General features: G+C 36.8%; 1 protein-coding gene across 3 annotated transcripts in view; it reads right to left on the reverse strand.

The window, feature by feature from the left end:
- Positions 1-19,345, reverse strand: part of ARHGAP5 (Rho GTPase activating protein 5) — a 46,979-nt gene extending 27,634 nt beyond the window's left edge. For all 3 annotated transcript variants that reach the window (XR_004842994.1, XM_009646700.2, XM_035901995.1), the window contains exons 1-2: positions 19,243-19,345; positions 11,377-15,275 (exon numbers count right to left, since the gene is read on the reverse strand). Coding sequence is in view for 2 of the 3 variants with exons in the window: in XM_009646700.2 (XP_009644995.1) it covers positions 11,377-15,099 (3,723 nt within the window). In the remaining variant the exon portion in view is untranslated. The remainder of the gene's footprint in view (positions 1-11,376; positions 15,276-19,242) is intronic.
- Positions 19,346-19,628: the final 283 nt, after the last annotated feature.

Consider the following 19,628-nt stretch of genomic DNA (forward strand, 5'->3'; position numbering starts at 1 on the left):
ACAGTAAGAAGTTAGTTAAAAGCAGTTACATTTTCATATAAAAACTCTTCAGTCAACATCTAATAGTACAAAACGAAAGAAACACAAAAAGCACAACAGCCAGATTTAAATTTAATAAGGTTTCTAGAACTGTATAAATTGTAAGACTAAACGTCATTTCTATGTTTTACATCTACTTATTTCTGTGTTTTAAATCTAGAAGAGTCTTGAGTTTCAATTACTTTGTGGAAAAAAAAAAGAGGGGGGGGTGTTAACTTCTACAATTTTGTGCCATCAAATTTACTTAATCAGCCCTTACAGACTACCTAGAACATCAAGTTAGCAAGGTCCATATTCATAATTGACTTGCCCACTGAGAATTAATGAGCTGAACTCTTTAGGGAAAACTGGAAACTACAGCCTAAAGAACATTTCTCCAACCATCAGCCTACAGCACCTGTAGAACTTCTCCAACACTGGATAAAACAATCTGTTAATCAAAGCCTTTCAATAACCTAATTAAACAAGTAAGGCTTTTTATGTGGAATGCCTCTTTGTAAGACAGCTTGTGCTTCTTGAAATCAGCAGCAGAGTACCCATGATTGATGATGGTAACAGAAGGCTAACAAAAAATTAGGCTTATCTTTCAAATTTAGGATTTCTATAAAAGGTTTGGCACTTATAATTTAGAAGGAAGGAATATTTATTAGAGAGTTCTTCAAAACTTTATAAAGAAATTGCTCTCCAGCAATTTATTTCTCCGCAAGTTTTACATTAACTGAAAATCTAATAAAAAGTTTAGAAAAAAAAGCTTAGGATAAAACTTTAGGATAAACTTTCATGACCAAAGCAGATGATATTTGAAAGCATTCTTTTCAAATGTTAAGTCTTTGCATAACTTTTATTCATCTTGGATAAAATATCGATGCTCCAACCAGTATGAGCCTTCAGATTAGAAACAGCTTTTTTGTCCTCCTTCCCAATGCAACAATCCCTTGCTCTGAAGTCCCCCGTACTCAACCTAATTTATTGGCCAATTTTCTCGTTAGTGGTAAAATCCTATTTAATTAGGCAACAAATGTATCCATCCAGTTCTGATGAGCAGCAGCTGAAAGGGCCAAGCTGAAGCTAAAGAACAGGTAAGACAGTGAAACATTTTTGTCAAATGTTGAATGAAAGATCATTTTAGAGATGCATTCGTTAACGCAATGAAAAAAGCAAAAACAAAATGAAATTTGTTTTTTTTCCAAAGTGTTCAGGGCACATCCCCACCATCAGAATAAATAGAGCAAAACCCAGACTGTATATTTCAGACCCAGCAGATAGAAAAAAGACCGTGCATTTCTCTTTGATTAAGACATAATATTAGCATAACATAATTAAATATAAACAAATTTTGTTGGTGTGAGTGGAAAGCAGTCTGGTTAATGGAATAATAAACTAGGGTTTTACAGAATTTTTATGACAATTATAATAGTAATGAATATTATTATCTGTATAGAATACCTGGAAATAGCATGAAATATCAAATATGTCTGCAAAGCTGGAATAAAGACTGTTCTTCTCTAATAATTGTCCTGCATTTATTAGAATGGTTCTAAGGGACTGAGTTATCAAGTACGACATTACACACTCAAAAAAGCAGAAACATTTCTTAGATGTAATATCTACCTGAAACGATCAGTTTAGTCTCCAATTTGGAAAGTGAGAATTTGTCTAAAGGATTTAAAGAACAATGAAAAAAAATCCTGAAGTCCTTTTCAAACTGATCTAGGAGTAGGAAAAGAGGTTATCGTTGCAGGGCTATTCCATAAACATGAAATTAGGATTTCACATGGCAAAGTTACAAAAATAATTTTATCAGCTATTTCCCATTATGTATCATTATGTATTTTGTGTCCCTCCTGTCCAGTATTTATTAAAATATCTCCCTTACAGTTTCCCTTTCTTTTGGGGCATGTGAGTAAGCAAACTCTCCAACGACAGCGCAGATCAAATCTTCCTGGAAATAACACTATCTGCACGATCTTCACAAAAAAAAAATAGTTCTGCAAATTAACAACAGAACTTTAAAGTATTAAAAAACCACCATGTTATTTCCTGTTCTGAGATTTCTGTAATTTCTCTAGTTGCAAGTCTAGACTTCCTAAGCAGAGAACTTGTTCTGAAAGCAAAGGCATGATACTGTGAAAGAGACCTGATCCTTCCCAAAAGATCAACTGACTTCAGGAAAAAAATACAGGTCTTATTTCTAACAAAAATAAGCTTTAGTGAAAGCGTTTTTTTAATCCCTGTTTCCCACTCTGAGAAAATAGCAGCTTTTCTGATCCATCAGTCATAGCACAGAACTCTTCAACCTGCTAGTCAAGATAACGAATATCAAAAACTTTTCTATATAAAATTAACTTTTAAAATTTCTCTAATGAAACAGTATTTAAACAAAAACACTGTTAAATATTAAACTATTTAGTTAAACAGCACCTGAAAAAGGTGAATCATTTCTAAATTCCTAGATTTTGGCAGAGAGATTATGATTTTGCCACAGGTATTTTTAGTTCAACAGTTCTGCCCAATACACCTACTTCCCACAACACAGCAGCCACCTAATACTGAGTACAGCAAGCACTAATCTAGGTACAGTCAAAGATAATTTTCTATGTTTCTTCCATATCATAATAAAAAAGGACTAATAGGTACCAAATTAGAGAAGGCAGGAACCAGCACAAAAGTTTTGTTAGTTAATCCTAGCAAAAAGCTCATTGTTTCACATACCACTGTGTCATGTTAGTAATTAAAACACAAGCCCAACATCATAAAGCTGAAATCCTTAGTTTTCATATAAATCTGGGGGGTTTTTATAATTGGTTGCTGCACTAATGTTGAGCTTTCCAGCATGGGTTTCACTGTTTGCTTCTTGCCAAAGACAACTTCTCTTCATACCACAACAGAGGTTAATGCCAAACCTCCAGCTGATGCTTATACATTTTGGCAGGAAAGTATTTTAACTCTGAGAATCCCAAACTTGCCTTTCATTGCTGATACCAAAAGAATTTACCTGAAATATTGCTTTAATTACAGTAATCACTGAAACGTGTGTTGCAAAAGAGTACCTGAAGTCCTCTTAATAAAGGACAAGGTAAACATGAAAACATGTATTCTAGCACAGCACAGTATCCAATTCTTGATTTCAAAACTAGAAATATTATCATAAAAAGCATAAAATTGTGAAAAATGTAGATTTAAAGTACACTCAGGATTATTAGCCCTCTTGACTGTAGGTACTAAGGAATCAGATAAGCAGCACTCATGTTTTAAAGGGAAACTAGGCTGAGACTTCAGCCAGCTGTGAGTCTTGAGAGTACAATGCACTTAAACACAACCTTTTAAAATTAACTTAGAAAACTAAAAAACTGCCCAAAGCTATCTATCAACCCCCTTTATGGATGGGCTGCTTACTCTGGCAAGTCCCCTCTGTTCAAGAGGGGCTCCCCTTCTTTTCTTCCTCTCACTTCCATCCCACCAGGACTACCATCATTTATTTATCAAAGGGGAAATTCAGTCACTTCTCTACTTCCCACACACTTCACTACTACTTTTAATACAACAGAAATTCTCTGCCTGCTTCATTTGCAATCAGTTCTAGGGTCATGGAGGGCAAAGTCAATATTTTGGGACTATTAAAATACTTCATAAAACCATGTACCATGAACAGCATTCATTTTATAGGCTTAATAAAGCATTTGTAATCTCTAATTCATGGCTAGTTCGTCAGAAACTATACAACATATGAATAATGGAGATTATGGTCCCTAACATGCTCTCTCTTTCTTCCCCTCATGCTTTCAACCATTTTTAGAGTTCCAGCTTGTTACACTAAGTTTTAAACTAAAGAGGCTCAAGAAGGCATATGGCTCCTAATATGCATTTTAAGAGTGCTAAATTTGAGCAGATGAAAACCAAAAGTACAGATTTTAGTATTTCCTATACTCCTCAGGAGAAAGAAAGAAAAAAAAAAAAATCACTGCACATTCCAGTCTGAAGTAGACAGCACTTTGCTAAGTCAACCATTGAATTTACACAAGAACAGCTAAGAAAAATATAAGCTGATCTCCCCCTTATCACATGTTTACCATACTCTTACTAAAACTGAGATCAACACACATGGGCTATACAGTTCCTGACACTATTTCAGTAATAGTTTCAACATAACATTTCGTATCGTTTTGAAATTAGAATGAGAGCAAACAAGTTTAAACATAGAAAAATAGATGCCAAACCTGTACTAGAAATACCACGTTCTAAAACAAGTTTGAGTAAGGTATGTGAGAATTCATCTAGGTGCTGGTCGATTTTGCTGAAATACCGAGACAAGTTTTCAGGTTAATTCAAATTAGAAGGCATCTTACAACCATCTTGGTGCAAAGGAAAATGGAAAAAACATAATTCATCTTTTGGAAGCAACAAATGTTGTTTGCAAACAAGGTTACAAGGCATAGTGTTTTAAAGTTCTGTTTTTCAGATTCAATTTAACAACACAGCTGGAAACTCCAGTCACCAAAAAAAAAATAAAAATCAGACCTTGAGTAATAAAATTATTGACTATTGGCCAAAGAACAAAAATAGTGAAAACTTTTCAGATTTAATAACTTTTAACAATGGCATGTCAAAGAATTATCACTGGTCGGTTTACTATACGGTTTACAAGATCTCTGTAGTTAGGATTTGTTTTCACAAGTATTTCAAGTTTTTTTTTTTCCATACAAAAAAAAAAATGAGATACTCATACTAATCTTATTCCTACTTTTACAAATGTATTAACAAAATAATTCTTCTGTAACAAGGCAAGAAGCCTGCAGAATTTATTTCAAGATGAGGCTCTGCCTTTCCCTTTGCAGAAATTTACTCAGGATATTTGCTGTTCTTTATATGCTGGGGAGGATAAAAACTAAAATAACTATACTTTATAAAAGGGGGAAAAAAAATACAGCCTACATTAGACACTCAATATAACTCAAAGCGTTCAAAAAGGTAAGAGCTCTAAATTAGAGGGGTAAATTTTTAATACTCATCAATTCCATAGTAAAGCTAAATAATAAGGGTATTAATTGTAACTATATAGAATAGCTACAGGCTTCCAGATCAGGCAGGCTTCCTGATGTACAGGGAATTACTAAATTAAGACAAGGGTCAAAAATAACTTGCAATTATTTAATGTAGTAATAATAATAATAGATAAATCAATAATAGTTGATAAATAATTTTAAAAATATTTCTATCAAGCTTGTTTACATACGAGAAGAACATGGTGAGAACAATGAAAAGCCAAGGAGCACTGCAGTTTGGGCCTCATATCAATGCATGAACTGCATGAAAGTTGCAGCTTTAGGGTTATTGCACACACATGAAGAGGTTCCTCCTGTCTGGGATGTAAGAAGGCTTCCTCCAGAAAGATCCTTATCCTCTAGGAATGTTCACTGCCCTTTCATGTTCTGAAATTTTCCGCATTTTCTCTGTTGCTCCATATCTCCAAACTCAAGTTAAACTGAAGACAAAATTAATTTATTGTATGGCGCCTGCAAGGCTCTTGCTTTTAAAGAAACTGCTGTGTACCAACACACAATAATCTATAGTAGACCTCAGTATTACAGCCTTAAAGATTCTAATTGAGATAAGCATCTACTTGTAGTTCTCACTTGCAATTTTTGAAAAAGACACAAAGCACACATCTCGGCTGGAGAGGTCTAACTTGGCAAAGTGGAAACAGCTGAGGCAAAGTTGCCTATGAATATTGGACTCTCTGCTTAGTTCCTCCAAGTTTGTAAACACTGGTAAGGAAACGAACAATCAAACATAGAAAGCATGTTGATATAGGGGAGAATTCATTCTGGAAAATGCATTTAATCTGAGAGATATTTTGCATAATAACAGCAGAAAGGACTAGGTGATTTTACAGAAAAAGCTCCATAGGGGGGGAAAAAAAGCACATCACAGCTTAAAAAATATGGGCATACAACATGCACTTGAAAGCTTTCAAGCAGAGTGTGTGCACACAGCTCCATGCCAACTTGGCTAAAAGGTCCTATGACCCTGAAGCCAGTCTGCTTTCTTTTTTCTCCATCTCTCCGCTTTTCTTCATATACTTCCCTACCAGAAAAAGTCTAACGGTCAATACGTTAACAGGACATGCTAGGCCATACAATAAATTTTTCAGAGCATTTAGAAACATGGTAATAACATCAAATAGAATAAAGGTGGGTGCATCACAAGTTAGACTATGCTAGACTGATTAAAACCTTCTCCCTTGAAAACATGTATTCTTTTCTAGAGGCAAAGAAACTATGAAGACCAGTTGGTTTTACCAATCTGGACTTCAGTAAGGCATTTGATGGTGGCATGTAGTAAACTACTGGGACAACTGGAGTAACATAAACAGAATGATATTCAACAAAAAAAAGGACAAAGTCCTAGACTAATGGAAAAATCATGCACTGGAATGTGTATTTACTATAATGAACATGTACTATGTGTATATACTATACATGTGTCTATGTACTATAATGTGCATGTACTATAAACCACCTGTAACTATACAGTAGGAAGTCATTAGCCGGAAATGATGCAGATGACACCAAACTGGGTGGGAGTGTCGATCTGCTCGAGGGGAGGAAGGCACTGCCAAGGGACCCGGACAGGCTGGATCGATGGGCTGAGGCCAACTGTATGAGGTTCAACAAGGCCAAGTGCTGGGTCCTGCACTTTGGTCACAACAACCCCATGCAGCGCTACAGGCTTGGGGAGGAGTGACTGGAAAGCTGCCTGGTGAAAAAAGACCTGGAGATACTGGTTGACAGCCGGCTGAATAGGAGCCAGCAGTGTGCCCAGGTGGCCAAGAAGGCCAGTGGCATCCTGGCTTGTATCAGGAATAGTGTGGCCAGCAGGAGTAGGGAAGTGGTCGTGCCCACAGTGTACTCAGTGCTGGTGAGGCCGCACCTTGAATACTGTGTTCAGTTTTGGGCCCCTCACTAGAGGAAAGACGTTGCGTTGCTGGGGCATGTCCAGAGGAGAGCAACAAAGCTGGTGAGAGGTCTGGAGCAGAAGTCTTACAAGGAGTGGCTGAGGGAACTGGGGTTGTTTAGTCTGGAGAAGAGGAGGCTGGGGGGAGGCCTTAGTGCCCTCTACAACTGCCTAAAAGGAGGCTGTAGTGAGGTGGGGGTTGGCCTCTTCTCCCTGGTGATGGACGATAGGACAAGGGGAAATGGCCTCAAGTTGCGCCACGGAAGGTTTAGGTTAAACATTAGGAAAAATTTCTTCACAGAAAGGGTTGTCAGGCTCTGGAATGGACTGCCCAGGGAGGTGGTTGAGTCCCCATCCCTGGAGGTATTTAAAAGAAGGGTAGATGAGGTGCTTAGGGACATGGTTTAGTGGTGGGATGGCAGTGTTAGGTTAACAATTGGATTTGATGATCTTAAAGGTCTTTTCCAACCTAGACGATTCTATGAAATTACCAAGGCCAAGAATAGGCCAGAGGTTCCTAAAGTGACAATAACTGCGGCTAAGAAAAAATTGGATGCAATCACACAATTGCATCAGGTAATTTCTAATATAGATCAACAAACATTAAGATTATATGATGCATGGCTATGACATTGTTTACAATACTATACACAGTTTCAGTCATCCTCATTCAAAAACATAAGTTCAGAGAGAACCACAAAACTTTTTTTTAATCTTCTGAAACTCAGGTCAAGATCAGCCATATTGTTCACCTGTTTGGAGGGTGACAGATGTCACAAGAGGAAGAAGGTTACCGCAAGGGAAGGTGAAAATGGGAAATTGCAAGAAGATTCCTCACCAATACAGAGGAAACAGAAGTTCTGGAGTTTTACAGAATAGTGAGAAGGGGGGGATAAAAGTTTTATGAGGAATTATTTCTGTGACAATTGAAAACAGAGGTCAAGGATGGTTCTTCCAGTTCTGACTAGCCGTATATAGAAACAAGATCTGAGAACATAAATGCAGTGCTATGGACAACAACAACGGACAAATAATTCAGACCAAAGCACACTCATTTAACTGGTCTCAGTTTTAAATTGCTTCATTTCCTTTGGTAGTAAGCAACGTGAGAGGACCTTGGCAAGTAACATTATCTGCTTGCCACAGATTTGTCATTGCTATACTTTCCACAGTAAAACATTTTAATTTATGCTTCCAAATAGCAACAAGTATAACAATTCTGAGTATTTACTTCTGCCTTTAATAACGTGTTCACAACAGATTTTAAAAAAAGTTTGGTACGTATGTGTTAGTAGATCAGTCAAACTACAGCTGTTAATTTCAGGGTTGTAAAAAGGAACTGTTGTTTTTCCTATTCCATCCTTTGCCAAACCTCCCCTTCCTCCTTCCTACCCATCCAGCTCTTGCCTTCTTCCCTTCAATTTCTTACCTGAATCCTACAATTGCTCTACATCCATTCCCTGCCTCCCTATATCTGTCCTAGTGCCCATACCTTTATATGATTTCATCTTGTAAATTGGGAGACTGGGCTCTGAAAGCATCAGGACAGAACAAGCATCTTTCATAAAGGTCATGACTCTTTCTCAAATGTTTTCTTATTCTGGGCCTACCTTTAAAACATTTTCCAGAACCTCCAAGACGAAAGTAAATACTACTTTAAGAAACTTTCAGTGTATTTAACTTTAAAGTCATTGTCATAAAGGGGGAAGGAGGGAGAGGGGGGGGGCAAAACCCAAAAACCCCAAAGCCCCACAACATAATTTAAAAAAAAATTTTCAGTGTAAAAATCTGCATTGGAAAATTCTGTCTCTGAATGAAGTGCAAAACTGAAGCACAAAACCCACAAATGACTGTGCATAAGAGCTTTCTGCAATACCATACAAGAAACCCACCCAGAACCACTACATCTCAAACTCCTCAAACCAATAAAAATGAAAGGAGTATCAAAAATGTTACATCCTATTTGGGCTTTAAAAAGCAACAGCATACTACAAAGCTGATTTTTAAAGAAATAATTAACTTTAAAAAAAAAAAGATCCAGTTGTAATCTTTGACAGACAATGAGGACCTCAGACTTCAAAAGGCTGAGTTTTTCCAAACAATTTCATTTTGTTCGTAAGATTTCTGTATTTCAAAATCACTATAAAAAGCAAGAATAGTTACATGTGTATCTTATTTTCCCTTTACATACAGCTGAACAATTTAGAAAACTTATCAGTAAGAGCTTTAAGAAATATTCAGAAAGCAGTACAAAAGTTTTATTGATTCCTTCCACATTCAGATTCCTTCCACGTTCAAGTGGTCAAAATTCTCAAAAAAGCCCCAGCAAGTAACTTGTAAATAGTGGTGCACTAACGTCCCTCCCATGGACTAAATAACGCTGAACAAGGAAAACATAATTTCATTCATTTTTGAGTTTCTGTAATTAAAGACTGCTAGCTGCTCATCTAAAACAACACAGAAAATCACGGTGAATAAGTTCCAAAACTAATAAAACTGCATCTCTCTTGCAAAAAAAAAAAAAAAAAAAAAAAAATCAACAGTTAAAAAAACCACAATGAGTATATCGCAAACTAGAATGACTCATCACATTAACTGGAACTACTCTCACTTCAACACAACGCACATAGAAGTGAATACTTCTCAAAAGCACTATGCACTCAACGTTCTTAGATACTGTGAATGCTTACCAACATTCTAGCTATCAAGCTAAATTTGCTTTCTACATCATTACAATAACTTGTACTTCTACTATTAAAGCTTTCTCTGACTAACTTGAAAATATCAAACCCAGACCACAACTTGCAAGTAAAAAAAAACTAAAACAAAACCCAACAAAAAAAACCAACCAACAGAAACAAGAGGCACATTGAAGAAAACCTGAAACAACTGTTGTACTCTTCAGGAGTCTTAACCACTACAAAAATTTAGAACAGCTTGAAACTTCTGACTCAGGCTGCCTCTCAACAGGCCAAAGCCAAAAGCAGCGGCTTTGGTAAAGATATCAGGGGATTTCCTGAGACCATGCCAGGAAGATAAGATCCCACTATACTAGGTCAATACAGTTTAAATATAAATATCCAACTCGAAGGAACTTTCTGTCAACTTAACACAACTATGACAGTAGTAGGATTATGAATATTATATTTCAATTTCTATGTAGCAAGATTATTTCAGTCAAAAGTGTATAAATTTTTGTTTTTAGAAACACTTAAGTTTCCAAAAAGAATAACTTCAAAGTATTTTTAACTGTATGATTTTATACCCACAAGACATCATTATCTATGCTTATGAGTAAGCCTTAAGAAAATTTAGTGCCCTTTAAATCAGTCATGTGTAATTCAAATTACAGCTGTATACTAGGAAGTGCAATTCAGAATTCAATCCACTAGTAAAATTTAACTATGGTCTACCTGAACAAAACTTATTTCTAAATGCTATTCAAGTACTATCAGATTTAAACTAAAAGAGATGTTTTTAAATGCTAAAAAAGACAATATTTAAAAGGTCCACTTATTTTGAGACAAAACCCCCATATCTAAGTGTTTAGGAACACTCCTGATTTAATGTTAAACAAAAACTATATGCAAGACAATGATTGCTAGCGTAAAATTAAAATCTAAACTATAAAGGGTATACATACCCATACAACACTACCTTGATATAATAATTTTTAAAAAAGTCAAAAAATTAGTAACTATCAGGCATAAAGATCAAAATAAAACTTAAGACATTTTTCAAGCAGAATGTCACATTACTATTTAGAAACCCACACTGGGCAGGCATTTTGTTCCCTTTATTTTGTTTGAATAGAGAATTGTACAGGTAGCACAGCTTTCAACCTAATTATTTACTTGCCCACACTAGGAAAATACAGCAGTCAGTAAAACCACTATACAAAGTTTCCTTTTCATGTTCTTGTTCTAGAGTTCCAGGTAGACAATTGAGAATTAAAAAGAAACCACTCCTTTCTTTCACCAGCCCTAAACTTCATTCCAACAGCCAGAACTGCAAGAACTGAAAGAACCAGTTCTACCCAAGAACTCATAAAGCAGCTTTTTTTTTTTTTTAAACAAACAAACAAAAAAAGATGTTACGATTAACAAAGGAACTGTGGACCAAATTCTCCCTTCACTTACTCATATGGGAGACATCACATGTACATACAGAGGTGAGAAGAACTGAAACTTACTGAACAGCTGATTAGGTAGACAAACCATCTCATCCCCTCCAGTTTGCTAGTTCTGAGCAAGTTAGAAACTTGAACAAAAATCAAACAATGCTAAGAGAAAATTTTAAAGCACATGTTTCTAAATAGGGGCAATTCTTCCCTTATTACAATGCACCAGAAGTTGTAAATAAAATTTAAATCAGTTGACTTACTTTCTTATCTTCTTTTGCTTTATGGGTTTTCTTTTTTGTTTTTTTATCATCCAATTCTTGATCCGATGTAATAGCAGGGTTATCTATGCCACCCTTCCATGTTTCAACAGGTGAAAGAAGTGGGTCTTCTTCACTTCCACGATGTCTTCCTTTTCTTTTAGTTTTAGAGGTGGTGAAAGCCTCATCATCACTTGCATCCGAATGTGTTCTCCTATAGTAAGACTTAGCTTTGCTGAACAGAGTCTTAGACTTATATTTGTATTTTGAAGGCCTTCTTTCCCCGTGACTTCTGGATATTCTATCAGAAAACCCATTTTCTTCCTCCCCTTGGGTATTTATAACAATTGAGTTTCGAACTTTAATAATACGATTCTGACTATCATCTGGAACCGCGTAGATATCATCTGCAAAGCCTTTATGTTTGAAAATAGTGTCAATAGGTTCAGCATAGTTGTCAGATTGGTCTATATCTTCTGGTGGTGCCGCAGGCACTCGAGAAGGTTGTTTCCTGGGGTTTTTGCCAATACCTGCCTCAATTGTTTTCAGGAGGTTAGGATCCAGTTTCTTCACATTGGTTCTTGGAACAAGTGGTTTCGGTTTAATTGGAGGAGGCACTTTATGGTTGCGTTCATGGTCATGACAATTGAGTGGTGTACTGTGAATAGGATACTCATTTCCTTCCAAATCCAATCGGTACTTTGAACGGTCACTAGGGGCTGGGAGTAACCTTACATCATCACCAATTGGACTGTAAGGTGGTGGTCCTTCAGCATCATCCTCTGAATCCGGATAATTATAGTCAAGGGAACTTCCTCTGGGAGATCTTGGAAAAACATCTTCACTTGTATGCGTTGTTTCCCTCGTGCTGTCTGACATATAAGAACTTTCAATCATGTTTTTCTTCTCTAATACGTCACTGAAGAACAATGTGAAAACCTCAGTTTGACGATGATATTGAGATAATGAATATAAAGCTGTGAACTTAGCGGTGATCTCTGTTGCTATGTGTTCCCCTTCCGTCATGAGTTCCTTGATTGCTTCATTCTCAAAGAAGTCTGCCTGGCTATCAGTAACAGCCACTAACTGGACAGGGATCGTATCCTGAACTTCAGAAAGAAATGCCCGAAGCATTCCCATGGATGCCTTCCGCTTTGCAGAATAGACCAGTATATATCCGTGAACAAGTTCGTCTTTCCTTACACCAATTGAAGAATGGTATGATAATATAGTTATCTGTATTCGACGCCTCTTTTCACCTATTATCTTATCAAGCATCAGAGAATTATTCTGGCCAGCCTGAGCAGCACTACAGGAGTGAGAGTCAAGGAAGGGTGAAAGAATAAGATCCACACTAAAGGGATCGCCACACATGGCACACATGACGATTCTTAAGTCAGCTTCTGACAGATCTTTAATGGTGGGAACTGGACTTACAACATCAAAATTGTGTTTAACTGCTTCCAGTACTCCCCTCAGAGCCTGTTTTATTTGGGTCTCATTAAATTTGCGCGGGTATGTACCAGCAGGCACATCTACAAAAGGACATTGTAATTTGTTGGCCAATTGCTGTCCCTGATGTCTCAGAATAGGTAGATTCTTGCTAACACTGTCCCTCTGGTTAGCCAGTATTAACGTAAATGGAAGATTAGCCATATACTTGTCTCTCCTTATCTGAGATGCTTCAGCCCTTATTTTTGCAATGCACTCCCCAATAAAATTCAGTGATTCAATAGAGTTAAACACACAGAAACAACCATGTGGTTTGAAGGTTGAGGTCCACAACTGAGTCAACAGGTATGGGGATTTTGCATCAACTGGCCTAAGATCTAGTTCATATATTTTTCCATCTAATGCATATTCATCATCAGTGGATTGTGTCCGAATTTCATTTGCCAATTCTTGTGCAAGGCCATCTTTGCCCAAAATGAAAAGATTGACTTTATCAATGTTGGCACTGTCATGGTATAAATTTGAGCGGCCATGGTCTAGTTGTAGAAGACTGTTGGCAAGTAACTGCTCTACTTTAATGTCCGTGCAGTTTTGGCCACTGAGACAAGTTTCTTTAGTTGGGTGATAAACAAATCCTATGTGTTTAAGCAGAAGAGATTCTCTATCAGGTGCAAGTTTCTGTAAAGCTTTGTATCTAGGTTCTTCACTCAGAACTGCATGAATTTCACTCATTTTATCCGAACTTGGTGTCGCATTAAGATCCAGGTCATAAAACAGCTCTGAATGTTCAAAAAGCATTTCCTGAAACTCCTCTTTGGCTTTTTCAACAATCTCCCTCTGATGCCTACCATACACTTCCTTACTATCTGCATCAGTGATGTATTTGAATGCTTCATCCTCCACTACAAAACATATAACTTCTTCCCATGGCTGTCCGGGTGAAATGAACTGGATTTTCTCAAGAGTTTTTTTGAATTTCTCCTTCATTTCAACCCTCCTTTTTTCAGATATAAGATGCTGCACATGGTTTTGATAAACTTTTTCTGCCTCTAGTGTAGTGAGAAGGTCAAATGGAATCCTTCTATCATTCACTTTATCTATATGGTCAGTTTCATCCCAGGGTGTTTTTTCAAGCACTACAAAACAGGACTGGAAGTCAGGCCTTTTCTCCATTAACTTCAAGGCTTCTGACCAGCTCAAGTGTTCAATCTCATCAAGATTTGACAGAAGAGTATTAAGGGCTCGTGGCAATGCATTAATGTATTCTTCTTTTCTTTTTCTAATATGTTCCTGTTTAAGCTGCTCTATGTGTTTTGAAAATGTATTTTTGGCCTTTTTTGTTCCTTCCAAATTTATGTACTCTTCATAATCAGGGTGGTTTTTCAGTTTGTTACTAACAGTTTTCCAAGTTGCATGATAGTCTCTCACAGTTTGGACAAGTTTTTCAAACTTATCTGTCGCTGTAACAACTAATTGTCTTTGAGTTTTATAGGCATCCAGATAGGGGATTATTTTAGGTTTACCACGGGTTTTATCCATCATTTGTACCAGTGCAGTAAAACATGTTTCAACATTGACGTTAAATCTCGCCGATGTTTCCACTACCACAAGGTTCTTCTTATTTGAAGCAAAGGCCTGAACCTCTCGCAGATAATGATCCACACATTCATCACATTTTGTTGCTGCTATTATTATGGGTTTTTTAGATTTTGACAGCTGGATATAGAGATTATTCACAAATTTAAGCTGATCATCAAACTTCCTATTGCATCCTTGGCTTACATCAATGCACAATAAAAACCCATCTATGCTTAATTTCCCTTCAGGCATTTGTTTTTGCTCAAAGTCTTGCTCCAAGCCCAGCTGATCTGTGCAAATGTACATTAGTTTTTCTGCTGACTGCAGTTTGGAGGCAGCTGCACGTTTTATGTATGGTTGTAAATTCGTACTCCGATGAGGCAAGAAAGTCTGATCATCAATGAACTCAGTCTGTTCAATTACATGAATTCTGCACTCGATTCCATCCTCACCACTTTGTGTTACGTCACCCCAGTACAAAAAGTGATCATTGTTAACAACTCTTCCTCCAAAGTCAATTGTGCTAAGCACAGAGGTATGCTCAGGATAATATTCATCTGCTTTTGAACGAACGTATCTATTGCACAAACACGACTTTCCAACTCCACAATTACCTTTATCCTTTTCAGTTCCAGACAGTCCAACAACACTAACAGTATAAGATGGGGGACGTGGCTCTTTGTTTTTTGCCATCATAACTTTCCTCTCATCCTTTTGCAATTATCAAGGTAACTGTATATGGTTTTCATTCTGGAAAGGTTCCTACAAATTTAAGTTGTATATCCAGGGTTCCAGAAGTAGCTTTTAGTTGTTCTTGCTTTAGCTTGTCATTGAGGGAACCTCAGATAATTAGGATGAGGAGCATCATCTTCCTAAAGAAAACAAAGAAGGGAAAAAAATTTAAAGATTGCAGGTATTTCTTTCTAATATTCATGAAAGAAGAGATTTTAAAAAGCACTTTCGCTTGCTCACCCTGAAATTGTTTTCTATGTATATGAAAATTTTACCGCTACTTTAAATGAGATCTTAAACTAATCATTCATTCGTGTTATTCCTATTATAAATTTAAAAAAAAAAAACCATGTTTTAGGCACAGTTTAATATTTCATCACCTATTTTGGTAAGTGATCAGCATACTTCTAAAAAAAAAAAACAAAAACAAAAAAACCCACACCCCAAATCCCAAATTATTGTTTTCCTTCCTACCTTATAGGCACTAAACACTAGAAAGAGTTTTGATCTACAATGAATACAACACAAAAACTCTAAACCCAACCCAATATTCACATACACGCTCATATTCCCACTAGATACCATGCTCACGTATGTGAATAACACAACTTCTGTATGCATTTGTAGGTTTGGTTTTAGGTTTCAGTAAAGAAACTTTCAAAATAACAAGCTGTAAAACCAGGAAGTTGGCAATGTGGCTCAGCCACTACCTATTTGCAGAAGTAAATGACTTTATTTGTATACTAAAAGTAAACTGCTTATGTTTGAGATTTTAAGATTATAATGCAGTATCATTCCTTCTGTCTCTAAGAAAAACCAAAAGCTTTTAATAACTATAAACAAAAACAACTATATCTACACTCAAACTTCCACAGAATTATTACAAGGTTCCAGTAGCTTTGTTGAAACTGTCATCAAGTATAATGATTACCATTAACTCTCAGTTACTAACCAGAAGCCTTTGCTTACATACAGACTGCAAATGGAAAGATATTTACTGGTTTAGAAACAATTACATTATGAGGAAAACATAAAAAATTGAATGGCTAGGTCCAGCAGATTGTGATCAGTGGCATGAAATGGAGTTGGGGGCCAGTAACTAGCAGTGTACTCCAGGGGGCAATACTGGGTCAATACTCTTCCACATCTTCATTAATGACTTGGATGACAGGGCAGAATGTCATCAGCAAGTTTGTAGATGACAAAACTGGGAGGAGTGGCTGATACACCAGAGGGTTGTGCTACCATTCAGGGAGACCTCAGCAGGCTGAAGACATAGGCTGACAGGAACCTCATGCACTGCAGAGTCCTGCATCCAGGAAGGAAAAACCTCATGTACCGGTATATGGCTGGAAAGCAGCTTTGCAGAAAAGGACCTGGGGATCCCAGCGGACAGCAAACTGAACATGAGCCAGCAACGTGCACTTGCAGAAAACAAGGCTAACGGTATCCTAGGTGGCATTAGACAAAGTACTGCCAGCAGGTCAAGGTCCTTCCCCTCCATGCAGCACTGGTGAGGCCACACCTGGTGCACTGTGTCCAGTACAAGAGACATACAGAGCTACTGGCGTGAGTCCAGCAAAGGGCCACTGAGCGGATTACGGGACTAAAGCATCTCTCATATAAGGAAAGGCTGGGAGAGCTGGGACTGTTCAGTCTGGAGAAGAGAAGGCTCAGAGGGGATCTCATCCATGTGTACAAATATTTGCAGAAAAGGTGCAAAGAAGGCAGAGCCAGACTCTTTCCGGTGGGGTTCAGTGACAGGACAAGAGGCAACAGGCACAGACTGAAACACAGGAGGTGCCATAAGAACATCAGGGAACACTTTCTTATTGTGAGGGTGACCGAGCACTGGCACAGGCTGCCCAGAGAGGCTGTGAAGGCTCCCTCACTGGAGATATTTAGAACTCGCCTGGACATGGTCCTGGGCAACTTCCTCTAGGTGGCCCTCCTTGAGCAGGGAGGCTGGACAAGATCACCTCCAGAGATTGTCCTACAACCTCCTATAATTTTGTGAAAATATTTTGATAAAAATACTTTTCTCATTTTCTGGTGAAAAGAAAGCTATCACATGGCACTATAAATGAAAGGTACAGACTACTGTACTTAACACACTTGGGTTTACATTTGTGGAATACAAAACAACAACATAAATGTATGTAAACAAACCTGTAAATAGCCCTTATATGAAGGAAAAAACGTAATGAGCATCAATACTGAAATTCTAGTCTTTTGGCTTTATTTGTTACATATTGTGCCATTCTTAGCCACAATTTCTTCAGAATGGTACTGTAGTACCTTCCTTTAGCTTAAAAAAAAAAAAAAAAATCGTGTAGGATCTGTCACCCAAAAAGCTCTCAAAATCTGCTTTAATACTTGTAAAGCAGCTTCATGTCTGCTAAAGCATATCTGAGCTTGAAGACATGCAGCAGTAAAAGAAGCATTTGTATCACTAGAAGTTGCAACAGAAGATAAAAATATTGAAACCTTTAACATCTTGTATAGAATCAATGCCTGGCCAACATAGCTTTCCAACTTACTAATACCTAGAAATATAAAACTGACATTCTGATCAGAAACATACTATTTATATAACAATATTTCTAATGAAATTCATTGACCAAAACATAAAATGAAAAGCACATATATAAAACCAGCTTTCAGTTACAGAAGTCACAGTTAAGGAAAGTATCTTTTTTATAACAAAGTATCAATTTCATTACAAAATGAAGAGGAACGTAAACTCAGTCTAATTTTTATACTTGAGAGTTTTTATATTGCGAGAACTGAAACTTCGATGCTGCATTTTAGGAATTATTTTTCTTTTTTGTTTAAATCAGTTTATTGAAAGACACATTCAGAAAGAGAATTCATATTTTAAATTTTGCTTTTTACTGTTTCCACTGTGTTTTTTATATTCTTAAAACACAGAATTTAGAGCTTACAGAAAATGGCTCTGGGAATAAAAATACTTAGCAAAAGTAAACCCTTCACAAGCAGTGTTTATATTACAACAAATAAACCCAGTGTTTTCTTTCTAAAGCAAAGCTTATCATAGTAGCATCATTCAGACTATTAGAATGAGAATTTTAGTCAGCACTTCCACTATAAAATGTTTTCTGTTTACCACAGCACAACACAGATTTGACATGGACTGAACTAGAACACAAAAATCTTCATCCACAGGATTATTTAATTTTATCAGGAAGACGCTGTCAATTTGCAACTAGTTTATAAGAAACAATCAATACTTTCAGCTAGTCTACATCCTCATGTAGCACAGGTTCTTCCTCCTCCAGCAATAAATGTTTTGTCAAATCGATACATCTTTAAGTGAGTAAGTACAAAGAGTAAGGTGAAACAGGACACTGACAAAGTGAAAACAGTCTCACAAAATTTCTGACATGGAAGACTTTCACCATAGCGGGACTTGAATCACTAATGATATTTAAAAACAGTGTGGTTTTCTTTTCATTTTTTATACAATTTCTACTCTGCACTGATTGTACAAAGCAAAGTCACAGAATGAAATCTATGTTCATTTAGTAATAAACCTGGTAAAAACCTGACATCATAATGGCTTCACATTTAATATGTAATCGTTATTAAATTGCTCCCCAAATGGAAGATTTTTCTTTTCAGTATACTACTAATTTAAAGGTACTTTATAGTTCTGTACAGTTTTAAAATACACACACTGGAAATCCATGTTAAGTTAGTTCAATTATCTTACTTCAATCTGCCTAATTCTGTTATAATAAATTGAAAACAGTCCAATTCATCGCTTCCCCGCCTTCGCCTTTGTTACAGATTCAAAGGAGGGGCTGTTTGATTTCCCCAACTAATTTCAGTCTTCAAACTGAAAATAATAGAGCATTTCTACGTTTAAATAGAAAAATTCTGAAGAGGTACAGAAGACACAAAGCGTATGACATCACTGCAGGAAGAATCTCTGACCTTATATAGTTGCACCATAGGACCTTGGCTCTACAGGCTTTTAGATTTCCAAATGTAGTTATAAAGAAAAATAAGGTGTATCATCTTGTACTTATTCACCCACCTCACCCCTTAAAGACAGGATTATGAAGACCTAAAGCCCGAACTTACCCTTAGGAAAACAAGGTGCAAAGCAAGATGATTATCCTGCTGTGATCTTCCTGCAGTAATGTCATACATTTAAACAGTGTCCTTCAGTAAGTCCTTCCCTGAGGGATCTGAAATCAAAAAGCAAAATCTTTTAATAATTTCAAAATTATGAAAGCAGAAGTAATAATCAGAGAAGGTACAGCACTTCACCTATGCATGAGGATTGCTTTCCTCATTTTAAACCCACAAACAGAACTTGGAGCTCAAGCTGGTCTTCCTCTAAACTTAGAGGGTTTAAATCCTGTAAGCGCAGCTATTAATACTTGGGACAGAGAGGGCACAGTTCTTCTTAAGTGACTGTCATTTCATAAGTTGAATTTGATATTTTAACAACACCTGGACTGCAG

The sequence above is a fragment of the Egretta garzetta genome, unplaced genomic scaffold (assembly GCF_000687185.1).
Source record: "Egretta garzetta isolate BGI_Z169 unplaced genomic scaffold, ASM68718v1 scaffold79, whole genome shotgun sequence".
NCBI lineage: Eukaryota > Metazoa > Chordata > Aves > Pelecaniformes > Ardeidae > Egretta > Egretta garzetta.